We start from the raw sequence: 20,812 nt of genomic DNA on the forward strand, positions 1-20,812 counted from the left end.
TATATAACACTTTTTCCATTTTCTTGTCTTTTGAGTCAATCAAACTGTTCTGAACCGCATAGGATAAGAATAGAGATAATGATCTGCTGGAAGCAGTGGCTCACGCCTGTAATCCCAGCACTTTGGGAGGCCGAGGCGGGAGGATCCCGAGGTCAGGAGATCGAGACCATCTCGGCTAACATGGTGAAACCCCGTCTCTACTAAAAATACAAAAAATTAGCCGGGCGTGGTTGCAGGCGCCTGTAGTCCCAGCTACTCGGGAGGCTGAGGCAGGAGAATGGCCTGAACCCAGGAGGCGGAGCTTGCAGTGAGCTGAGATCCCGCCACTGCACTCCAGCCTGGGCGACAAAGCCCAGGCTTTTTTGACTGTCTCAAAAAAAAAAAAGAGTAGAGATAATGATCTTTCCTTTCCAAAGCCTGCCTTTAATGGGAGTAACTTAGCCTGTTATTACCACTTTTGTTGTTGTTGCTGTTGTTGTTGTTGTTGTTATCTTGTTTAAAAAGCTTCCTGGCTGGGTACAGTGGTCCATGCCTATAATCCCAGCATTTTGGGAGGCCGACGTGGGCAGATCTCTTGAGGCCAGGAGTTCCAGACCAGCCTGGCCAACATGGTGAAATCCTATCTCTACTAAAAATACAAAAATTAGCTCGGTGTGGTGGCGCATGCTTGTAATCCCAGCTACTCAGAGGCTGAGGCATGAGAACTGCTTGAACCCGGGAGGCGGAGGTTGCAGAGTTGAGACCATGCCACTGCACTCCAGCCTGGGTGACAGAGAAAAAAGAAGATTCCCTTTCATTTTTTAAAAAAATTAAATCAGAATAACTGCTGAATTTTATCAACGGCTTTCCACATTTTATAAACAATATATTGTTAAAACCATATGGGCTTTTCTCCTTTAAGCTATTAGAACTCTAACGCTTTTGGTTCAAGGCTTTAAGCTCTTACCAGTTAATATAGAGATACTTTTCGGAGTGTTAACATTTTAAAGCTATCAACTGCCATTTCTCCTCAGTCTGGCTGATGGTGCAGAAAATCAGAGGGGTCATAAGAATTCAATGCAAGTAGAGCCTCAAAGGCACAAACAGGTTCAGATGGGAGAAGACCCACTGGCTCTTACCTGCCCGCAGATCGCAGGCGCAGGAGAAAATAGACAACTGCACTTTCCCCTTTTGGACCCTGCTCCGCTGGTTTGCAGCCTGGAAAAACTCTTCCATCCCCTTTCATCCTGCTCCCTCAATCTCTGCTCGTGAAAATCCTACCCATTTTTAAACGCTCAAATTAAATACCACCTTCTCCCACTGAGTCTTCCCAGATCCCCTAGATGTCCCTCCAAATCCCTGCTCCTTAATGCCACATCGTATAGGATGAAACCCCACCGCGGCAGGAATCACTTAACTGCCCCGTGTAGAATCACCGTTTATTTCTCTCTGTATCCCCAGCGCCTGGCAGTGTGCCTGGCATACAGTGGGTGCTCCTTCGATGCTGAAAGACTGACAGACGGGAGGTGTACCCCTCTCCATCCGTCTGGCCCTTCACGCCAGGGCCTTGCAGGGCGGACTCCACCTCGGCAGAGGGCATCCCAGACCCCTCTCCAGCCCCGGAAGCCGGATTGCCTGCCATGGGAAGACTACACTTCCCAGCGATACCAGGGAAAAGCGAAAACCCTTTGGCTTTGACAGCCGCCGCCACAAGTCTTTCCGCCTCCCCAGCCCGCCCGGGATCTGCGAGCCGCGAGCTGGATTATGGTGGCCTGAGCAGCCAACGCAGCCGCAGGAGCCCGGAGCCCTTGCCCCTGCCCGCGCCGCCGCCCGCCGGGGGGACAAGGGAAGCCGCCACCGGCCCGCCATGCCCGCCCCTCCCAGCCCCGCCGGGAGCCCGCGCCCGCTGCCCAGGCTGGCCGCCGCCGTGCCGATGTAGCGGGCTCCGGATCCCAGCCTCTCCCCTGCTCCCGTGTTCTGCGGATCTCCCCTGACCGCTCTCCACAGCCCGGACCCGGGGGCTGGCCCAGGGCCCTGCAGGCCCTGGCGTCCTGATGCCCCCAAGCTCCCTCTCCTGAGAAGCCACCAGCACCACCCAGACGTGGGGGCAGGCGCCAGGGACGGACGTGGGCCAGTGCGAGCCCAGAGGGCCCGAAGGCCGGGGCCCACCATGGCCCAAGCCCTGCCCTGGCTCCTGCTGTGGATGGGCGCGGGAGTGCTGCCTGCCCACGGCACCCAGCACGGCATCCGGCTGCCCCTGCGCAGCGGCCTGGGGGGCGCACCCCTGGGGCTGCGGCTGCCCCGGGAGACCGACGAAGAGCCCGAGGAGCCCGGCCGGAGGGGCAGCTTTGTGGAGATGGTGGACAACCTGAGGGGCAAGTCGGGGCAGGGCTACTACGTGGAGATGACCGTGGGCAGCCCCCCGCAGACGGTAAGGTGGGCAGGCCAGCCCTTAGCCCTCCGCCTGCATGAGCAGAAGGGAGACAGGATGGTGATGCCTCAGGCTGGCCCCTGCTCTAATGGGCTGGTGGGGACAGCAGGAGGGACCCCTCCCCAGCCATTCCCCGGGGGTCACGTGGTTGTTGGCAGAAGTGTTCCCAAGCTCCCCTTTCCCTCCTCGTCTCCCCTGGCTGCCTAGTTCCCCTTGCTCCTCATCTTACACATACGCCCTCGGGAAGGATTTGAGGCAAGAGAGACACATCAGCTGGGGACCCTGACCTGGAGGAAGGGTCCGCCACAGGGACACTACAACAGGTGTCAGCCCCTCTGACAGTGGCCCAGTCCGAGTCTTCCAAATCCCACCACTCTAGAGGTTGGCCACCCAACCTTGTCCCTCCTCTGATTCCCACCATTGTTCCCAGTACCTCCAGGACCAAGGAATCCTGGCAGCAGTTGAATCAGCACCTTGCTCCCACCATCTGGGCTGCCACTGGGACGGCAAAGTGAGGTTGCCGAGGCCCCGCTGACTGCACTCAGCCCGGAAGCCCTGGACTGGCTCCTGCCATCCCCTCCTCCTCCCCTTCTCCCTCTCGCGGTCTACACTCCAGCCCCTCCCCCACCCACACCTCCCCAGGCCAGAGGGGAACTGAACGGAGCCTGGGGAAAGGACAAATGGTAGGAAAGGTGCCAGAGCTCCCTTTTAAGAGTGGGACTCCTTCCATGGCAGGGGAGAGGGGAGTTATAGAGAAAACACGGTCTGCCTTCCCCATCCTTCCTGACAATCTCCAAGGTACCTTCAAGGTGGCTGGTGGAGGTGGCACCCTCTGCACCTCTGTGGGTGAGCAGCCCTCCATGTGGGGTGCTGTGGCTGACCTCTGTGTGCATCTGCCACCTCTGTGGGGGAGTCATCTGCCACCTCTGTGGGGGAGTCTGGGCCCGGGCAGCCCTGTGGTTCTGTGTATGCTGGTGCGTGTCACCTTGAATCTGATCCTGCACATCTGTGAGCCACCTCCGGATCTGTGTCTGGGAAGTCTGTCCTTGGGAGGGTCTGTGAAGGTGGGAGTGTGTTTGGTGTGGGCGGAGGGGACAGCCACACTTTCCTGAACTTCTCAGACAGCTGGATCTGGGAGAAACACAAACCCCCACCTCCCAATTACTTTACAGAAGCCAGCCTTCCTAGGTGCGTGCTCCCCAGCCCTATCTCTCAGCTAGTCAAAGGCCTGGTCTTCCCCACTTTCTCACCCTCTTTCCTGTGCACCATAACTTCCCCAGAAGTAGTCTCCCGTGGGAAGTTGGGGGGGCAGGACAGAAGCCAAATCCAGGCCCTGAGCAAACAGAATGCTAGATGATACCGTCAGGGAGCAGCGGGTATGCAGAGACCTGGGACCTACTCCTGTTTCTGCTACTGATGTGCTGTGCAAACTGCATGGACCCCATGGCACAATGCAGGACGGGGCTGCAGAACCCACACAAGCTTTGAGGTCAGACAGTCCACAAATCCCAGCTCTACCACCCACAGCTTTTCCTCTTCTCAGCTGTGTGGCCTTGGGCAAATTGCATAACCTCTCTGAAACTACTGTCATGTCTTTAAAATGAGTAGGAAATGAGATCTCCTTTGCAAGGTAATTGTGAGGATTAAGTTGTGAGGGTTAATTGTTCTAGGTGCTTTCACCCAGAACAATGCACCTGCATACAAAACTGACCTCCAACAAATATGAAGTCACTTTATCCTTGTCTGGCCTGTTCTGCCTCTTCTATGCTATGCAATGAGGCATAAAAACTCGGATGTCCTGGGCCTCCATGTTTTACATGTATAAAACTGGGGTATCCTGTAATCCCAGCACTTTGGCAGGCCAAGGTGGGCAGATCACCTGAGACCAGCTTGGCCAACATAGCAAAAACCCCGTTTCTACTAAAAATACAAAAATAATTAGCCAGGCGTGGTGGTATGCACCTGTAATCCCAGCTACTCAGGAGGCTGAGGCAGGAGAATCACTTGAACCTGGGAGGCGGAGGTTGCAGTGAGACGAGATCACACCATTGCCCTCCATCCTGGGCAACAAGAGCAAGACTCCGTCTCAGAAAAAACAAAAACAAAAACTGGGGTATCCATTACTGTACTTCCCTGATCCCCTGAAATAATGCATACATCCTGTGGCCCAGTACTTAGCCGAGAGTAATTGCTCAGTAAATGTCGGTTCCTTCCTTGTTCCTTTCTAGAAGAGGAAAGTGGGCTTAAAGTTCAACACCAGTCCAGGAAGCTAATGCCAGGGAGCCCACAAGTGTGGCTTGCATTATGATTTCTAACTAAGCCTGCATCAGCCAGTCTCTGCTCTCTGGTGGCTTGGACTCTCTCCCCATCTGTCTGTAAGAAGGACGCCCTTTCTTCCTACCTGGCGCGGCTGTTGTAAGTGCCAAATGAGAACTTGGATGGCATTGTATTCTGAACAAGTAAAAGTGAAATTTGGGGAGCACTTTCTTTGTGCTAGGCAATTAATTGCTGGTACTTGGGGGCTGATCCACAAAGAGACAAGAAGACATGTTTTCTGCCCACATAGAGTTAGAGTGGAAGTGAAAGGGCGGAAGTGATGAGTACAAGGTCATCCATGCAGATATACTCAAAGCAAGGTCTGCAAACCCTCATTGGAGTCAGCTAAAAATGTAAATTCCCTGGCCCCATCCCTGACCTCTAGAGACAGTATCTCTGAGAGTGGGGCCCCGCAGTTTGTGCCTCAAATTTGAGAACCATTTATGGCTGGACGCAGTGGCTCACGCCTGTAATCCCAGCACTTTGGGAGGCTGAAGCCGGTGGATCACCTGAGGTCAGGAGTTCGCGACCAGCCTGGCCAACATGGTGAAACCCCATCTCTACGAAAAATGCAAAAATTATCTGGGCATGGTGGCAGGCGCCTATAATCCCAGCTACTCGGGAGGCTGAGGTAGGAGAATTGCTTGAACCCAGGACACAGAGGTTGCAGTGAGCCAAGATCACGCCACTGCATTCCAGCCTGGGTGACAGAGCAAGACTCCGTCTCAAAACAAAAAAAAGAAAAGAGAATCATGTATTTATAGGAGTGCAGAGAGTGAGTGCCACAGGTGTTCAAAAGGGGATAAACTCATCCAGGAAAGCCGCACCAGGAACGTGCTCTGAGCATGGTCTTGAAGGATGGACAGGAGTGGCAGGCTATTCCCAGGGGGCAGATGGCACCATACTATCCCACTGTACTGTAATTGCACCTTACATGTATGTCCATGTCCGCCCCTTCCCACCCTACCCCCTTAAAACTGGGAAAGGCCACAGTGAATGAGAGGATGAGTTATGGATGTTAGGGCTTAAGCATGGTTGTTTAGGAGACAAAAGAGAGCCAGTCCTGTTAATATTATAGGTTTACGCTAAGACCAGATAAGTTTGGGTAAATAAAATAGAGCCAAATAGCCATAAAGCTTAAATGTGAGACTATAAGGTTTGGACTTTGGCCTTCAGATATAAGGGAAAATCTGAATTTACTGGGGCAGGGGAATGACATGAAGAAAGCAATCTTTCAGGAAGAGACATCTGATTTTTAAAAAGAGTGGGGGCTGGGCGCGGTGGCTCACGCCTGTAATCCCAGCACTTTGGGAGGCCGAGGCGGGTGGATCACGAGGTCAGGAGTTCGAGATCAACCTGGCCAATATGGTGAAACCCCGTCTCTACTAAAAATACAAAGATTAGCTGGGTGTGGTGGCATGTGCCTGTAGTCCCAGCTACTCGGGAGGCAGAGGCAGAAGAATCTCTTGAACCCGGGAGGCAGAGGTTGCAGTGAGCTGAGATAGCGCCACTGCACTCCAGCCTGGGTGACAAAGCAAGACTCTGTCTCAAAAAATAAATAAAAACAAAAAGAGTAGGACTGAAAGACACAGGCACAGGGGGCTGTCACAACAGGCCAGGTGTGAGGCCCTCTATGACAAGGAGGGCATGAGGCTGCAATAAGATGGAAAGAGAAAGGAAGGGCAGGATGCAGAGAACGTGCCAGGGCAGGTGGGGAGGATTTGGTGACATTGGTGTGAAGGGAAAGGAAGAAGGCATCAAAGATGGTTTTGAGATTCTGATCTGGAGTGAACTGGAGGATAACAAGACTGTGGGAATAGGAAAGGTGGCAGGAGGGGATGGCTTATAATACTTGTATACAAATTTATTTGTTTGTTTATTAATTACAGGGTCTCACTCTGTTGCCCAGGCTGGAGTACAGGGGCACAATCATAGCTCCTGGGCTCAAGTGATCCTCCTGCCTCAGGCTCCTGAGTAACTGGGACTACAGGCACATGCCACCAGGCCCAGCTGCTTTTTTTCAAATTGTCTCACTATGTTGCCCAGGCTGGTCTCCAACTTCTGGGCTCAAGTGATACTTCCACCTTAGCCTCCTATTAGTTTGTCCCTTACAGCAATTCCTGCAATATATAAAAGGTCTTTGCTTCAGTGAGCTGTGATTGCACCACTGCAATCTCCAGCTTGTCAGAGGATGACAGAGACCCTGTCTCTAAAAAAGAAAAGAAAAAGAAAAAAAAAAGGTATTTATTACTCACAGTGTCTAGCAGAAGAAATGGGGTTGAAAGGTTAAACCACTGGCCAGGTAGAAGGCCAGTAAGTTAAGACCTGTTTCATCCTTGTTCTTCCTGCTGTGTCATTTGTCTTGGGGAAGAAGAAGAGTTTATCACAAGCATCCCTCTTCCATTCTCCCATTACACCTGCTGATATCTCCATTACTACACTTGTAATGTATTACAACTGTTTTTGTGTTTGTTTCTCTCATAAAACTTCAAGCTCTGGCCAGGCGCAGTGGCTTACGCTTGTAATCCCAGCACTTTGGGAGGCTGAGGCAGGAGGATCATCTGAGGCCAGGAGTTCAAGACCAGCCTGACCAATATGGTGAAACCCCATCTCTACTAAAAATACAAAAATTAGCCAGGCGTGGTGGCAGGCGTTTGTAATCCCAGCTGCTTGGGAGGCTGAGACAGGAGAATTGCTTGAACCTGGGAGGCGGAGGTTGCAGTGAGCTGAGATTGCGCCCCTGCACTCCAGAGCGAGACTCTGTCTCAAACAAACAAAACTTCAAGCTCTTAAGGACAATGTCTTTTTAATTTTATTTATTTATTTTGCAGTATCCTCTCTTTGTGTTATAATAATCTACGACAATGCCAAGCTCAGAACATACACCTAAAAAACATTGAGTGAATGAATAATAAGCTGCAAGCCTCTAAACAGAACTGCTGATGGGCAGTTGTAAATGCAGAACTGTAGCTCTTGGAGAAAGTATTTTTATTCTTTTAAACGAAAGGGCTGGGTGCAGCAGCTCACGCCTGTAATCCCAGCACTCAAGTGAGGCCAAGGCGGGCAGATCACCTGAGGTTGAGAATTTGAGACCAGCCTGGCCTACATGGCGAAACCCTATCTCTACTAAAAACACAAAAATTAGCCAAGTGTGGTGGTGCATGCCTGTAAACCCAGCTACTCAGGAGGCTGAGGCAGGAGAATCGCTTGAGCCCGGGAGGCGGTCGTTGCAGTGAGCCGAGATCGCGCCACTACACTCCAGCCTGGGTGATGGAGTGAGACCCTGTCTCTAAATAAATAAATAAAAGGATATTATCTCATTTTAATATTATGAGCATCACTGACCAAACAGGATAATAAGGTAACTGTTAGGAGTGAAATTTGGTGATAGTCAATTCAGTTTAGCAGATATTTATTGAGTACCTACTGTGTGTAGAAGAGAAAAATCATGCCATAGTCTTAGCCCTTGGACAGCTGGTAATCTGATGTGAGACATAGACATAATACCTAAATATTACACAAAACCAAATGCATTTGGTACAAATAGTGGAACAGTGGATCTTGAAAGTGCACAGAGAGTAGCAGCTACTTCTGACATGGTATTAGGGACAGCTTGCTGGAAAAGGAGGGTTTTTTTTGTTTGTTTTTGAGAGGGAGTCTCGCTCTGTCGCCCAGGTATCCACCCGCCTTGGCCTCCCAAAGTGCTGGGATTATAGGCGTGAGCCACCGTACCCAGCCGAAAAGGAGGTATTTGAATAAGGCCTTGAAAGAGGAGAAAGCTTTGCAATATGGAGAGTGGTGAGGAGGAGCACTTCATGAAGAAAAGCATGAACTATGGTGAGAAGCCAGAAGGCATGGTGGGGATGCTATGGGGCTGACAGGACTTTGGGTTTTATTCTGCAAACAGTAAGGAATCCTTGTAGGTATACGAGAAGAGGGATGTTATCGTCTAATTTTAGTTCCAGGAAAACAGCTTCAATGTGCAGGACGACTTGGAGAGTCTAGCATCATGACTCTAGACATGGAAACAAGGATCTCAGGATACAGGGGCCTGAAAGAGGGTGGTGGCAGTGAGGGTAGAAAGGAGGAATCAGCATTCATCCATCGTTTAACCAGTTATTCTCTGCGCTTGATGAGATGTGTGGGGTGAGAGAGAGCGAAGAGGAGATGATGGCTTTATTTAACCTCTCTGACTTTTTGTCAGGGAACAAAGCAACAGGGGAAAGCTTTTGAAGCACAATATAGTTTTTTTGTTTGTTTGTTTTGAGAAGGAGTTTCGCTCTGTCGCCCAGGCTGGAGTGCAGTGGCGCAATCTCAGCTCACTGCAACCTCCACCTCCTGTTTCAAGTGATTCTCCTGCCTCAGCTTCCCAAGTAGCTGGGATTACAGGTGCCCGCCACCACGCCCAGCTAATTTTTTTTTATTTTTAGTAGAGAAGGAGGTTTCACCACGTTGGCCAGGCTGGTTTCAAACTCCTGACCTCAAGTGATCCGCCCGCCTCAGCCTCCCAAAGTCTTAGGATTACAGGTATGAGCCACCACACCCAGCCAGGAGGCACAATATAGTTTACCAAAGTTTATGTTTATTATTCTGCTTTAATTATAAGGGATAGGTATTAGCATACCTATTTCGGGGATGAGGAAACTGAGGGCCAGAGAGACTAAGTGTCTTGTCCAAAGTGATTCTGTTAAGAAGAACAGAGGGGGCGTTCAAATCTAGGTCTTTGGATTCTGAGTCCAAATACCGGGGCCTTTCCTTCCTGTGTTCTACGATCTGGGCCATGTTGGTTGCATTTGAGATGCTAGTGGGTCATCCTCGTGGAAGTATTCAGCCACCAGCTGACAGTGGGAATCTGGAGAGAAGTTAGAACTAGACAGGCAGACAGGACTCATCCACAGAGAGGCTGTGAAAGCCAAGTTAAAAAATAGACTTGTTCTTTGAGGGAACGGAGAGGGAAAGGAGAAAAATGATTAGGGAAAGAATATTAGGTATAGACAAGGAAGCAAGAGAAAATCATCAGAACAGTAGAAAACCATGAGAGCTCAGGGTCTCAGAAACCAAGAAGGGCCAGGTGGTTTTTCTTTTTTTCCTCTCCTTCCCCCATAATGGTTTTCAAACTGTGCTTGGCAGGGTTCTGTAAAGGGACCTCAGCGGTGAGGGAGAAGGCTGGGAGCAGTTAACACTCTAGATCCCCACCCTTCCTGTCACCAAGCCATCCCCATCCCCCTGCCCCAAATCTCCTGAGCCTCCCAGGATAACTTTGCTTTCATTGTTTTTATACAGTGGACTTCTGGGTTATATTTTTTTAAAAAAGAGTTTTTATAATAAAAAGGTTGAAAACCATCGAGCTCAAAGAACCACCCTCCAAATTAGACAAAGCCAGCAAGACCCTGGCTCTATAAGTTGCCTACCCAGTCCCTGCGACCACACCTGGCTTTCCTGGATTGGGCCTCGAGTTGCACACAAGCCCTTGCTGGAGCCCTCATCCTGTCTTTCCAAACCTCTCCTCTACTCCCCAGACCAGTAAAGAAGAGTTTAGCTGGGAGTGAGGGGCATTGAGAAAGACTGTGCTCTAAGAGCACTAAGGTGGAAGGTCAGGAACCCTTCTTGGGCCTCTCCAATAAAGGGCTAGGCAGAAAATTCCAGTTGAAAATCCAGGAAGAGGCCAGGCAAAGTGGCTCACACCTGTAATCCCAGTGCTTTGGGAGGCCGAGGCAGGCGGATCACCTGAGGTCAGGAGTTCGAGACCAGCCTGGCCAATGTGGGGAAACCCTGTCTCTACTAAAAATACAAAGATTAGCTGGGCCTGGTGGCACATGCCTGTAATCCCAGCTAATCAGGAGGCTGAGGCAGGAGAATCGCTTGAACCCAGGAGGCGGAGGTTGCAGTGAGCGGAGATCATGCCACTGCACTCCAGCCTGGGCAACAGGGCGAAAACTCCATCTCAAAAAAAGAAAAGCCAGGAAGAGAAACACCTCCCAGGGAAGCCGCCATACCTGATGACTAACTTCTCTCTCTCCTGGGAGCCTTCTCTTTCAGGTGCCTGGGCAGGGGAGAGTTCTGGGAAGGAGCCAGAACATTTTCTGAGTTCTGGAGCTGCCCTGAGATTCTCCTGGCAGGATGCGACAGCACCTGAGTACATCCTTAGTACCGCAGCCTCGGGTACTGTAGCCAGGTGGTTCCTGAAATAGGAGAACTGGGCTGTGCTGGGGAGAATGAGGAAATCAGCAGTACTGGGGGGATTCTGACATGGGGAAGCTGGGACTCCTAGGTCCTTTTCCTCAGAGCAAACTGGCCAAGCTCTGTCTCCTCCCACGCCAACTTATCCTCTGTCACCATATCTCCCAAGCTGCTGTCACTCTGGGGCTACCCTCTCTGCTGCCCACTGTAGGCTGTCCTCTTGCTTGGTCTTTCAAGGTCAGTGAATCTCATCACTTAGTCTTTTTTTTTTTTTTCTTGAGACAGGGTCACTCTGTTGCCCAGGCTGGAGTGCGGTGGCGCAATCTCAGCTCCAGGCAACCTCCACCTCCTGGGTTCAAGCAATTCTCCAGCGTCAGCCTGCCGAGTAGCTAGGACTACAGGCGCGCGCCACCACGCCTGGCTAATTTATATATATATATATATATATATATATGTTTTTTTTTTTTTTTTTTTTTTTTGGTAGAGACGGGGTTTCACTATGTGGCCAGAATGGTCTCAAACTCCTGACCTCAAGTGATCCACCCACCTTAGCCTCCCAAAGTGCTGGGACTACAGGTGTGAGCCGTTGTGCCCGGCCCCATCACTTATTCTTTTCCAAGGCCTGTGGAGGTTTTGACAGGTAGGACAAGGAGTGAGTTCTAGCATCTCCCAATGGCTTGAATAAACAAGCCCATGTGCTGAGCATGACACAGGTGCCATGGGGGGAGATGCCAGCAGTCAGCTTCATTTTCAACTGATGACAGAGTAAGAGAAGATTCAAGCCACTGTAACCTGTGGGTGGGACAAGGTTAAATAACAGGAAGGACTTACTGTCTGACAATGAAAAGCAGGTGGCGAATAGCTGCTGTGATACCTTGTGGAGCATGGGTTTTCCAGGTGGGTTCCGCAGAGGCTAAAGGTACTGAAGAGATGCCTCAAGAGCCAGCACAGGCAGGGGAGGGAAGCAGAGGAAATCAAACCTCCCCTTCAAACAGAACATCTCTGCCTTTTTCTCTCTTGTACACTAGGATCCTGCATACAATTGGAAAAGAGGAAAAGGATTCTGCTGCTTTATTTTTTATTTTTATTTATTTATTTTTGAGACGGAGTCTCACTGTGTTGCCCAGGCCGGAGTGCAGTGGCACGATCTCAGCTCACTGCAAGCTCCGCCTCCCAGGTTCACGCCATTCTCCTGCCTCAGCCTCCCAAGTAGCTGGGACTACAGGCACCCGCCACCACGCCCGGCTAATTTTTTGTATTTTTTAGTGGAGATGGGGTTTCACCGTGTTAGCCAGGTTGGTCTCGATTTCCTGACCTCGTGATCTGCCCGCCTTGGCCTCCCAAAGTGCTGGGATTACAGGCATGAGCCACCGCGCCCGGCTGATTCTGCTGCTTTAGAAAAAAAAAAAGTTTGAAAACTACTGTCATAAATTTTTGGACCATCGACATCCATCATTTTATTGGAGTAGGAGACACTGGCAAATAATAGTTGAGCTGGGTTAGAGACTGCGGAGAAATGGAGCATCCCATCCAAAGGGGGAAAGGTATACTAGATAAGGTTTGGGGTGACCCAGCCACATTGGGACTCCTTGAAAAACCAGCCAGAGGTGGAGTAAGAATGGCCAGCTATAGCCAGGAGAGGCAAGTGGAAGGCAGAGGAACTAGCTGGGAAAAGGAGTCCATTTGCACAGGGTTGGCTGATTTGTTCGAGGTGGGAGGAACCTGGACAGGACCCAGTCACTGGACTCTGAGGCAGGAGCTGTGTGCTCTGTTGGCCATAAGCCCCTCCCCGCTGCTGACTTTAGGCTCCTCTTGTCCTTTCTTGCCCCCTTTTCTCAGCCTTGGGTAAGCTCAGGTCTGGATATCACTTAGGAAAAGCAGATGAAGCTGACTCACAAGGTTCTGGGACTAAGGAGACCTGGAGTCACTATAACTGCTCTAAGAACCACAGGACCCTGGGTGGATATTCACCAACATGGTGAAACCCCGTCTGTACTAAAAATGCAGAAATTAGCTGGGTGTAGCAGCAGGCGCCTGTAATCCCAGCTACTCGGGAGGCTGAGGCACGAGCCAAGATTGAGCCACTGCACTCGAACCTGGGTGACAGAGCAAGACCCCATCTCAAAAAAAAAAAAAAAAAAAAAAAGAATAGCAAGAGTCCATAGGGTCATAGGAATTAACTGCAGGGAATGAGGCAGTTGCTGTCAAAAAAAAAAATAATTATGGAGCATCTACTCAGGGCTAGGTAACAATTAGGGAATAAGCAATACAAATGCTCCCTACCCTTGTGGAGCTCATAGTCTGTGGGACAGGCAGACATTAAATAAATGATTAAAAGTGTGAGTGGTAGACAAAGAAGCACAGGTGCTACTGAGGATTTGCAAGAGGAAGAACCTAATCTTATCTGGGCGTCAGGACAAGACCTTTGAGAAAAGGATGTTTAAAGTGTGATGTGAACATGAGAACAGGGAAAGAACGTTGCGGACAAACATATGCAAAGATGCACAAGTGAGAGATCATCATGCTTTCAGGAAACTTCACAAGAAGCCTGGTGAGGAAAGGGAACTGGCAAGAGATGTTCACGGGGCTGACCTATGGTTGGTGCCTTCAAGGTCAAGGACCCAGGATTTAATTCAGATAGTTTGTGTCAGTTATCTGATGCTGGGTAACAGACTACTCCAAAATTTAATGGCCCAAACAAGAGTCATTTTATTTTTCAGGATTCTGTGTGTTGGCTTGTGATTTTTCTACAGATCTTACCTGGGCTCACCCATGTGGCTGCATTCAGCTGGTACGTCAGCTGAGGGCTGGACTAATCCAGGCCTGTTGGGCCTCTGGTTCTGTGAAGTCTTTCATTCAGAAAGAGGCAAGACTGAGTTACTTCACACAGAATCTGTGAACAGCGTTCCAAGAGGGCAATCCCCAATGCACAAGTGCTTATCAAGCCTCTCCTTGCATCATTTGCTGATATCCCGTTGGCCACAGCCAGTCACATGGCTAAGCCCAGAGTCACTGTCAGAGGGATCCCGCAAGGGCATGTGTGGGGGGCAGGGTGGTTCATTAGTATAACAATCTATCATTAGTATAACAATCTATCACATACTTCCTCTCCAAATGGGAGAGACGGGAAGGTCAAGGAGATGAAAGACCACACTTAAGGCTAGGTCAGAACCAAAAGATTCTTGTCCTAGCTTTGTGGCATGTGTAAGATGGGTGAAGTTGCTTACTCACTCTAGGTCTCACTTTCCTTCTCTGTAAAATGGAAGGCTTCTAAATCTCAACTTTAGCTGAAAGCCTTGTTATACAAGAATATAGGCATCTTCCGTGTTTAGCCGTGAGGCCCACACAGAAGAAAATAGACTTCCTATTGAATAGGAAGAAGAATTGGAGCTAGAGCCCCCACTCCAGAGGCTTTTGCAAAAGTGCTATGACCTTGGGGTAGTACCAAGAAAGGGTGTGGATTCTTAATAATGAGGGGTGGTTCGGAATTGGAAAGAGTCCCCATCTCTCCAGGCCACTAAACAGATGCCCCTTGAAGGCGTTTTTCATCCAGAAGAATCTGAGCCATCGCTGTCTGCTGGTGAGAGCTGAGGCCAAGAAAGGTGGGATTTGGGGAACAAAGAGCTTACCCTAAGCTTGCCAGCTCCATACCTGCCTCATCACCCAAGATCTATTGCTGAGAACTGCAGGGGAACACGCAGAGTGAAACCTGGGCAGGTGTGCCTTTCCCTGTGGGGCTTGTTAGCACTTCCCATGAAGCTGCCTTCCCTCTGAGGCCCCCAGGGGCACGTTTGTTTGTTAAATGATTGACATTGACCTAGTTCTGACCCCAGGCTGCAGCTCCCTGGGCATCTGACTCCTGGGTCTGCCTGACCCCAGGGGACAAAGACAATGACTCCAGGATCACAGGCTGCCTAAATACAGGCAGGTGTCATGCCAGGGGCCAGGTGAGAGGAAGGCAGGTCTAAGCTAGAGCCACACCTATAACCTAAAACACTCATGGTTTGGGAGCCACTGAGAGATCCCTCCCTCCCCAACCACCCAAAAAACAGGGTAGATTAGCTCTTTCACCTTTTCTTTCCTTCAACCATTCATTGATTCAATAAATATTATTGCCAGGCACTGTGATACCTTAGTAGAATACTGAGGACATTTAAGTAATTTTAAATTCTATATGAGGGGAGGTGAGATTCAGTGTGTAATTACAGAGTGACAAGTTCTATGGAAGATTTTATTTTATTTTGAGACAGGGTCTCACTCTGTCACCCAGGCTGGAGTGCAATGGCACGATCTCGGCTCACTGCAACCTCCACCTTCTGGGTTCAAGCGATTCTCATGCTTCAGCCTCCCAAGTAGCTGGGATTACAGGTGTGAGCCACCATGCCCGGCTCATTTTTTTGTGTTTTTAATAGAGACAGAGTTTCACCATGTTGGCCAGGCTGGTCTTGAACTCTTGACCTCAAATGATCTGCCCGCCTTGGCCTCCCAAATTGTTGGGATTACAGGCATGAGCCACCGCACCTGGCCTGGAAGCATTTAAGTAAGAAAATATAACCTGGTCTCTCTCCCTAAGGAAGTCCCTTGAGCTCAGATGGCAGGATGTGTAGGGAATGAGTAGATAAACCTGCAAGTGGAGAGGAGGATGGTCTAGGCAGAGTGCAGCTGATACAACAGCCTTTGTGAGAGGGACCATAGCTGGTGTGGGGAACTGAGATGACGTCAGTGTGGCTGGCAGCAGAGCTTTATGGGTTTTTTGGTTGGTTTTGGTTTTATTTGTTTGTTTTTTGTTTTTTGTTTTTTTTTTTGAGACAGAATCTTGCTCTGTCACCCAGACTGGAGTGCAGTGGCACCATCTCATCTCACTGCAATCTCCACCTTCCAGGTTCAAACAATTCTCCTGCCTCAGCCTTCCGAGTTGCTGGGATCACAGGTGCCACGCCCAGTTACTTTTTGTATTTTTAGTAGAGATGGGGGTTTCACCATGTTGCCCAGGCTGGTCTCGAACTCCTGACCTCAGGTGATCCAACTGCCTCGGCCTCCCAAAGTGCTGGAATTACAGACGTGAGCCACCGCACCCGGCCAGCTTTGCGTTTTTAATAGCAAAGGAAAACTGATTACACAGGAGGGTTAACAGTCAAATTTGCACTTTGAAAAGATCACTCTGGCTGCAGTGCACAAAACAGATTTGAGAGGTCAAAAGAAGATGTGCCAAAAGCAGCCGGGAAACTACTGTGATATTCCAGGGTGAGCTGATGATAGCTTGGCCTAGGGACAGCAAAAGAAATAAGGAATGAATACATTCAAGGGACTTGTAAGGAGCTTAATTGGACAGGACTTGTTGATGCACCGGATAGAGAGGTGAAGAAGAGGAAGGTGTTAGGATATGTCTGATACTGCTGACCTACAGAACAGATGGGTGATGCTGCCATCCACTAGTATAAGGAACACTGGAAGGCAGCCATCAGATGGGCAGGACTGTGTTGGGTCAGCTTGGGACATCCTGAATTTGACTTTTTTTTTTTTTTTTTTGAGACTGTCTTGTTCTGTCACCCAGGCTGGAGTGCAGTAGCACAATCATGGTTCACTGCAACCTCAAACAAACTCCTGGGCTCAAGCGATCCTTCCACCTCAGCCTCCCCAGTAGCAGGGACCACTGGTGCCCATCACCATGCCTGGCTAATTTTAAAAATTTTGTTTGTAGACGTGGGGGTGTGTGTGGGGGTGTCTCACTATGTTGCCCAGGCTGGTCTTGAACTCCTGGCCTCAAGTGATCCTCTTGCCTTGGCCTCCCAAAGTGCTGGGATTACAAGTGTCAGCCCCTGCACCCAGCCCTTGAGGTATCTTTGAGGCACTTGGATGCATGCATCGGGAGCTCAAAGGAGAGGAAAAAGCTGGAGTTTAGAGCTTAGACATCACCAGGATCTACGCAGATGGCTTAGTGGGAGAGGGTCGTTAGAGAGGAAGAGGGCCAAAGCTCAAGCCATGAGAAAGGAGCCTGCCAAGAAGACAGAGAACACAGGACCTGAGAAGATGAAGGCTGACTTGAAAAATACCTTCAGCGTTTGGTGACGTGAAATCACCGGTAACTGTAGTAAGGGCTGTTTTATAGTGGAGGAATGGAGGCGAAACCCAGTTTTAGAATGGGTTGAGGAATGCGTGGGAGGTGAAGCCTGGCTGAGCGCTTTGGTTGTGAAGGGAGAGGAGAGAGGGGAGCTGGAGGCGGATGTGAGATTAAGGAAGTTTTTTGTTTTTGTTTTTTTTAACGAAGAGATGAGCATCTGTAAATGTTAACAGGAAGAATTCAAATTTGGTGGAGATGGGGCCAGGATGGGGTGGCTGTATCTATGTGAGGGAAAAGGGCTAAGGAAGAGGTGGGTGCCTGGTAAGGGGGGAGGGAATTGGCTCCCCAGCACAGGTGGCAGCTCGTGCGGAGCCTGGGAGGGGCAGCCGCAGGCAGGTTGGTGTGGTTGGCTGTGGAGATGAGGGCAGTCCCATCCCCTGGCCCCGTTCAGTGACCCGAGAGGGGAACCCGGCTGCTGGGGTTCGGCGGCTGCAGCCCCTCCACTGCTGCCTTTGCTCAGGCGGCCCTGAACTGCCCTGTTTTATAATGAGCGAGCAGTGCCTCAGCCTTGCCTCGGGCCCGTCCTGTAAGACCGCCCCCCCCCATCCCCCCCGCTTGGAATGGAGAAGGGGTGGGGAAAAGGCTGCCGGGACTGGCCAGGGCTCCGATTAGAAGCATTGAAAGGCAGGACCAGAATTACTTCTCTCGGCGGGAGCACACCGCAGAGGGCAGACAGTTCGACATTTGCTTGGGGGAGAAGCCCAACTGTTTATTCTGGTTTTCTTTTTTTTGTGGAAGGCGGAGAGGGGAGGCAGAGAGCAGTGGGGACCTGAAATCATGGTATTGGGGTGGGTGAGAGGGATGGGAGTGGACGAGGACGTTCCTTCCTGGGCTCGGCCTGGCCCCCTTTGAGGTGGAAGTGGGAAAGGCTGGGGCTGGAAGGACAGCAAGAGCGCCTAGGGCCTCCCGGCTGGGGTGGGAGTACCCTGCAGAGAGCTCCCTCCCGCCTTGCAGGAGAGGAAGGGGGAGGCAGGGAGGGGCAGGGACAGCAGGAGCCCCCAGGTCAAAGCTCCACTCCAGTGTAAAGCAGTAGCCATATTTGCCTAGAACTGGCCGGATGTTTCCTCCGTTGCACAGGCCACAGAGACTTGTGGAGGAGATCCTCTTTCTTTGGGGTCCAGTGACAGCAGGGAGCCCTGTAATATTAGGCCAGCCCCCCATGCTGGGATCTGAGTCCTGAGAATGGGGAAGAGGGTTCCTGGGGAGAGGGTGGATGAAGAAGACTTCTTAATCATTAACCTGGTTGATTTCATCTGAACTGCTGAGCCTCCCGGCTCTATTGATTTTCTCTGAAAGCACAGCATCTGGAGCTGGTGGCTGCCCAGAGACCGGGGAGAGAGACCACGGGTAGAGGTAGGGGAAGAGGGGCAGGGAGGGGAATGGAAACCAGACCAGGAGTGGGGGGCTGGGAAGGAGGGAGGAGACAAGGTCTGAGGGCCGGGAGATTGTCAGAGGAGTCTTTGGGGATGTGAGGAGGCCAGGAAGTCTAAGCAGGCACTGGGGGAGGGCACAGTCAGCACAGCCACAGAGGCACCACGGAGAGCAGGAAGGAGCCAGAGAGGATCTGGCAGAGAGGACGAAACTGAAGTCCAGAGAAGCACAGTGATCTGCTCAAGGTGACAAGGTCAGAGCCTGCACCAAAACTGAGGTCAGTTGATTTCACTGGACTGAGGAGAGAAGATACAGAAATGAAGGCCCCTGGGGCAGGGGAGAAGCTGAGGTGATGGAAAGTCAGCGAGATGCAACTTACAAATTACCATTTTTCTGAGGGTGGGGACTTTCCTTTTTTTGCCTGTGAGGATATAGTAGACTTTCAAAAAATGGCTCTGGTCTGACTGAAGGTGGGGTCAGGCCATCAAAGGAGGAAGAAAGGGCCAAGTAAAAGTGATGCTAGAGGCCGGGCATGGTAGCTCACGCCTCAGCACTTTGGGAGGCCAAGGCAGGTGGATAATCTGAGGTCAGGAATTCGAGACCAGCCTGGCCAACGTGGTGAAACCTTGTCTCTACTAAAAATACAAAAATTAGCCCTGCGTGGTAGTGCACACTTGTAATCCCAGCTACTCAGGAGACTGAGACAGGAGAATCACTTGAACCCAGGAGGCGGAGGTTGCAGTGAGCCAAGATCACACCATTGCACTCCAGCCTGGGTAACAAGAGCGAAACTCCGTCTCAAAAAAAAGAAGTGATGCTAGAAAGAGCTGGACAGAAGGGAACACCAAGAAGACACTTGTGCATCTTCACTTAGCCAAATCCAGGGCCCTGACAAGATGTGTTTTCATCAGGACATTTTATGGGGCTCCTGGCTCCCCACTATTTCTGACAGTAGGATTCCTAGGTCTGTGTCACCTCTAAGACAGAAGGGGAGCCACATTCTGGTGGCAGGGACAGAACCACATGCATGGACACTGATGTGCCATCCTGGTCCCCACAGGTCCCCTCACCAGTACAGCCCCTAGAATAGGTCTTCTCTGGGCTGGAGGGGATAAGCCAGACTGCTTCCTGGGAGAACAGAAAAGGAGCAAGGGGCTCTGAAGACAAATCAGTCAGGTACACAGTGAGCAGGGGCGATGTGACGGGAGAGAGACATGGGAACAGAGACAGCACACACACCACAGAGCTCCGAGATGACGTGCAAAATGTTATGACTCCATAGACTGAAGCAGACACAGCATTTCTTTTTTTTTTTTTTTTTTTTTTTTTTTGAGACGGAGTCTTGCTCTCGCCCAGGCCGGAGTGCAGTGGTGTAATTTCAGCTCACTGCAACCTCCGCCTCCTGGGTTCAAGTGGTTCTCTTGCCTCAACCTCCCAAGTAGCTGGGATTATAGGCGTGCATCACCATACCCAGCTAATCTTTGTATTTTAGTAGAGATGGGATTTCACTATGTTCACCAGGCTGGTCTTTAACTCCTGACCTCAAGTGATCCACCCGCCTTAGCCTCCCAAAGTGTTGGGATTACAGGCATAAGCCACTGTGCTGGCCTCAGACATGGCATTTCTAAGGCCATGTTGAGGGTGCCAAAGGAAACCAAGATATTTTACCCCAGAATATACTACTTTGACATATTTTGAGTCGGCTGTCAGAGGGCCAGCACACAGAAGTGGCCCTGCAAAGCTGGCTTTTGAGGAGATTTGCATCTGCAGAGAATCTGCATTGATGCCACCTGGCTTTCTCTGAGGCCCTCCCTGGTCCAAATCTAGGAAAGATTAACTGAGAGTCTGACATGTTTAAAGGTCTGAAAGACACATATATCACCTGTTCTCTCTGAGGGGTGTTACCTGTGAGGTTTCATTCATATAAAAAGACCACTTTTACTGGCCTGGCCTTCTCTTATCCCTCCCATAACTATTTTTGCCAAAGTCCAAGTCCCCCCGCTTTTTTTTTTTGAGACAGGGTCTCACTCTGTCACCCAGGCTGGAGTGCAGTGGCATGGTCTCAGCTCACTGCAACCTAAACCTCCCAGGGTCAAGTGAGTCTCGTGCCTCAACCTCCTGATTAGCTGGGACTACAGGCATGTGCCACCACACCCAGCTAATTTTTGTATTTTTAGTAGAGACTGAGTTTCGCCATGTTGGCCGAGCTGGTCTCAAACTTCAGAGGGCTCACGCCTGTAATCCCAGCACTTTGGGAGGCCGAGGTGAGCGGATCACCTGAGGTCAGAAGTTCAAGACCAGCCTGACCAACATGAGGCAGATGATCCACCTGCCTCAGCCTCCCAAAGTGCTGGGATTACAGGGGTAAGCCATTGCACCTTGCCCAAGCGCCCATTCTTTTTGTAACCTCAAGA

The 20,812-nt window shown here is 50.6% G+C and overlaps 1 protein-coding gene across 1 annotated transcript in view; it reads left to right on the forward strand.

Moving 5' to 3' along the window:
• The first annotated feature begins 1,643 nt into the window (after positions 1 to 1,643).
• The window catches only part of BACE1 (beta-secretase 1), a 31,163-nt gene continuing 11,994 nt past the window's right edge, over positions 1,644 to 20,812 (forward strand). The window contains exon 1 of the mRNA XM_003253197.3: positions 1,644 to 2,410. Within this exon, the coding sequence (XP_003253245.1) occupies positions 2,150 to 2,410 (261 nt within the window). The 5' untranslated portion in view covers positions 1,644 to 2,149. The remainder of the gene's footprint in view (positions 2,411 to 20,812) is intronic.

The sequence above is a fragment of the Nomascus leucogenys genome, chromosome 15 (assembly GCF_006542625.1).
Source record: "Nomascus leucogenys isolate Asia chromosome 15, Asia_NLE_v1, whole genome shotgun sequence".
NCBI lineage: Eukaryota > Metazoa > Chordata > Mammalia > Primates > Hylobatidae > Nomascus > Nomascus leucogenys.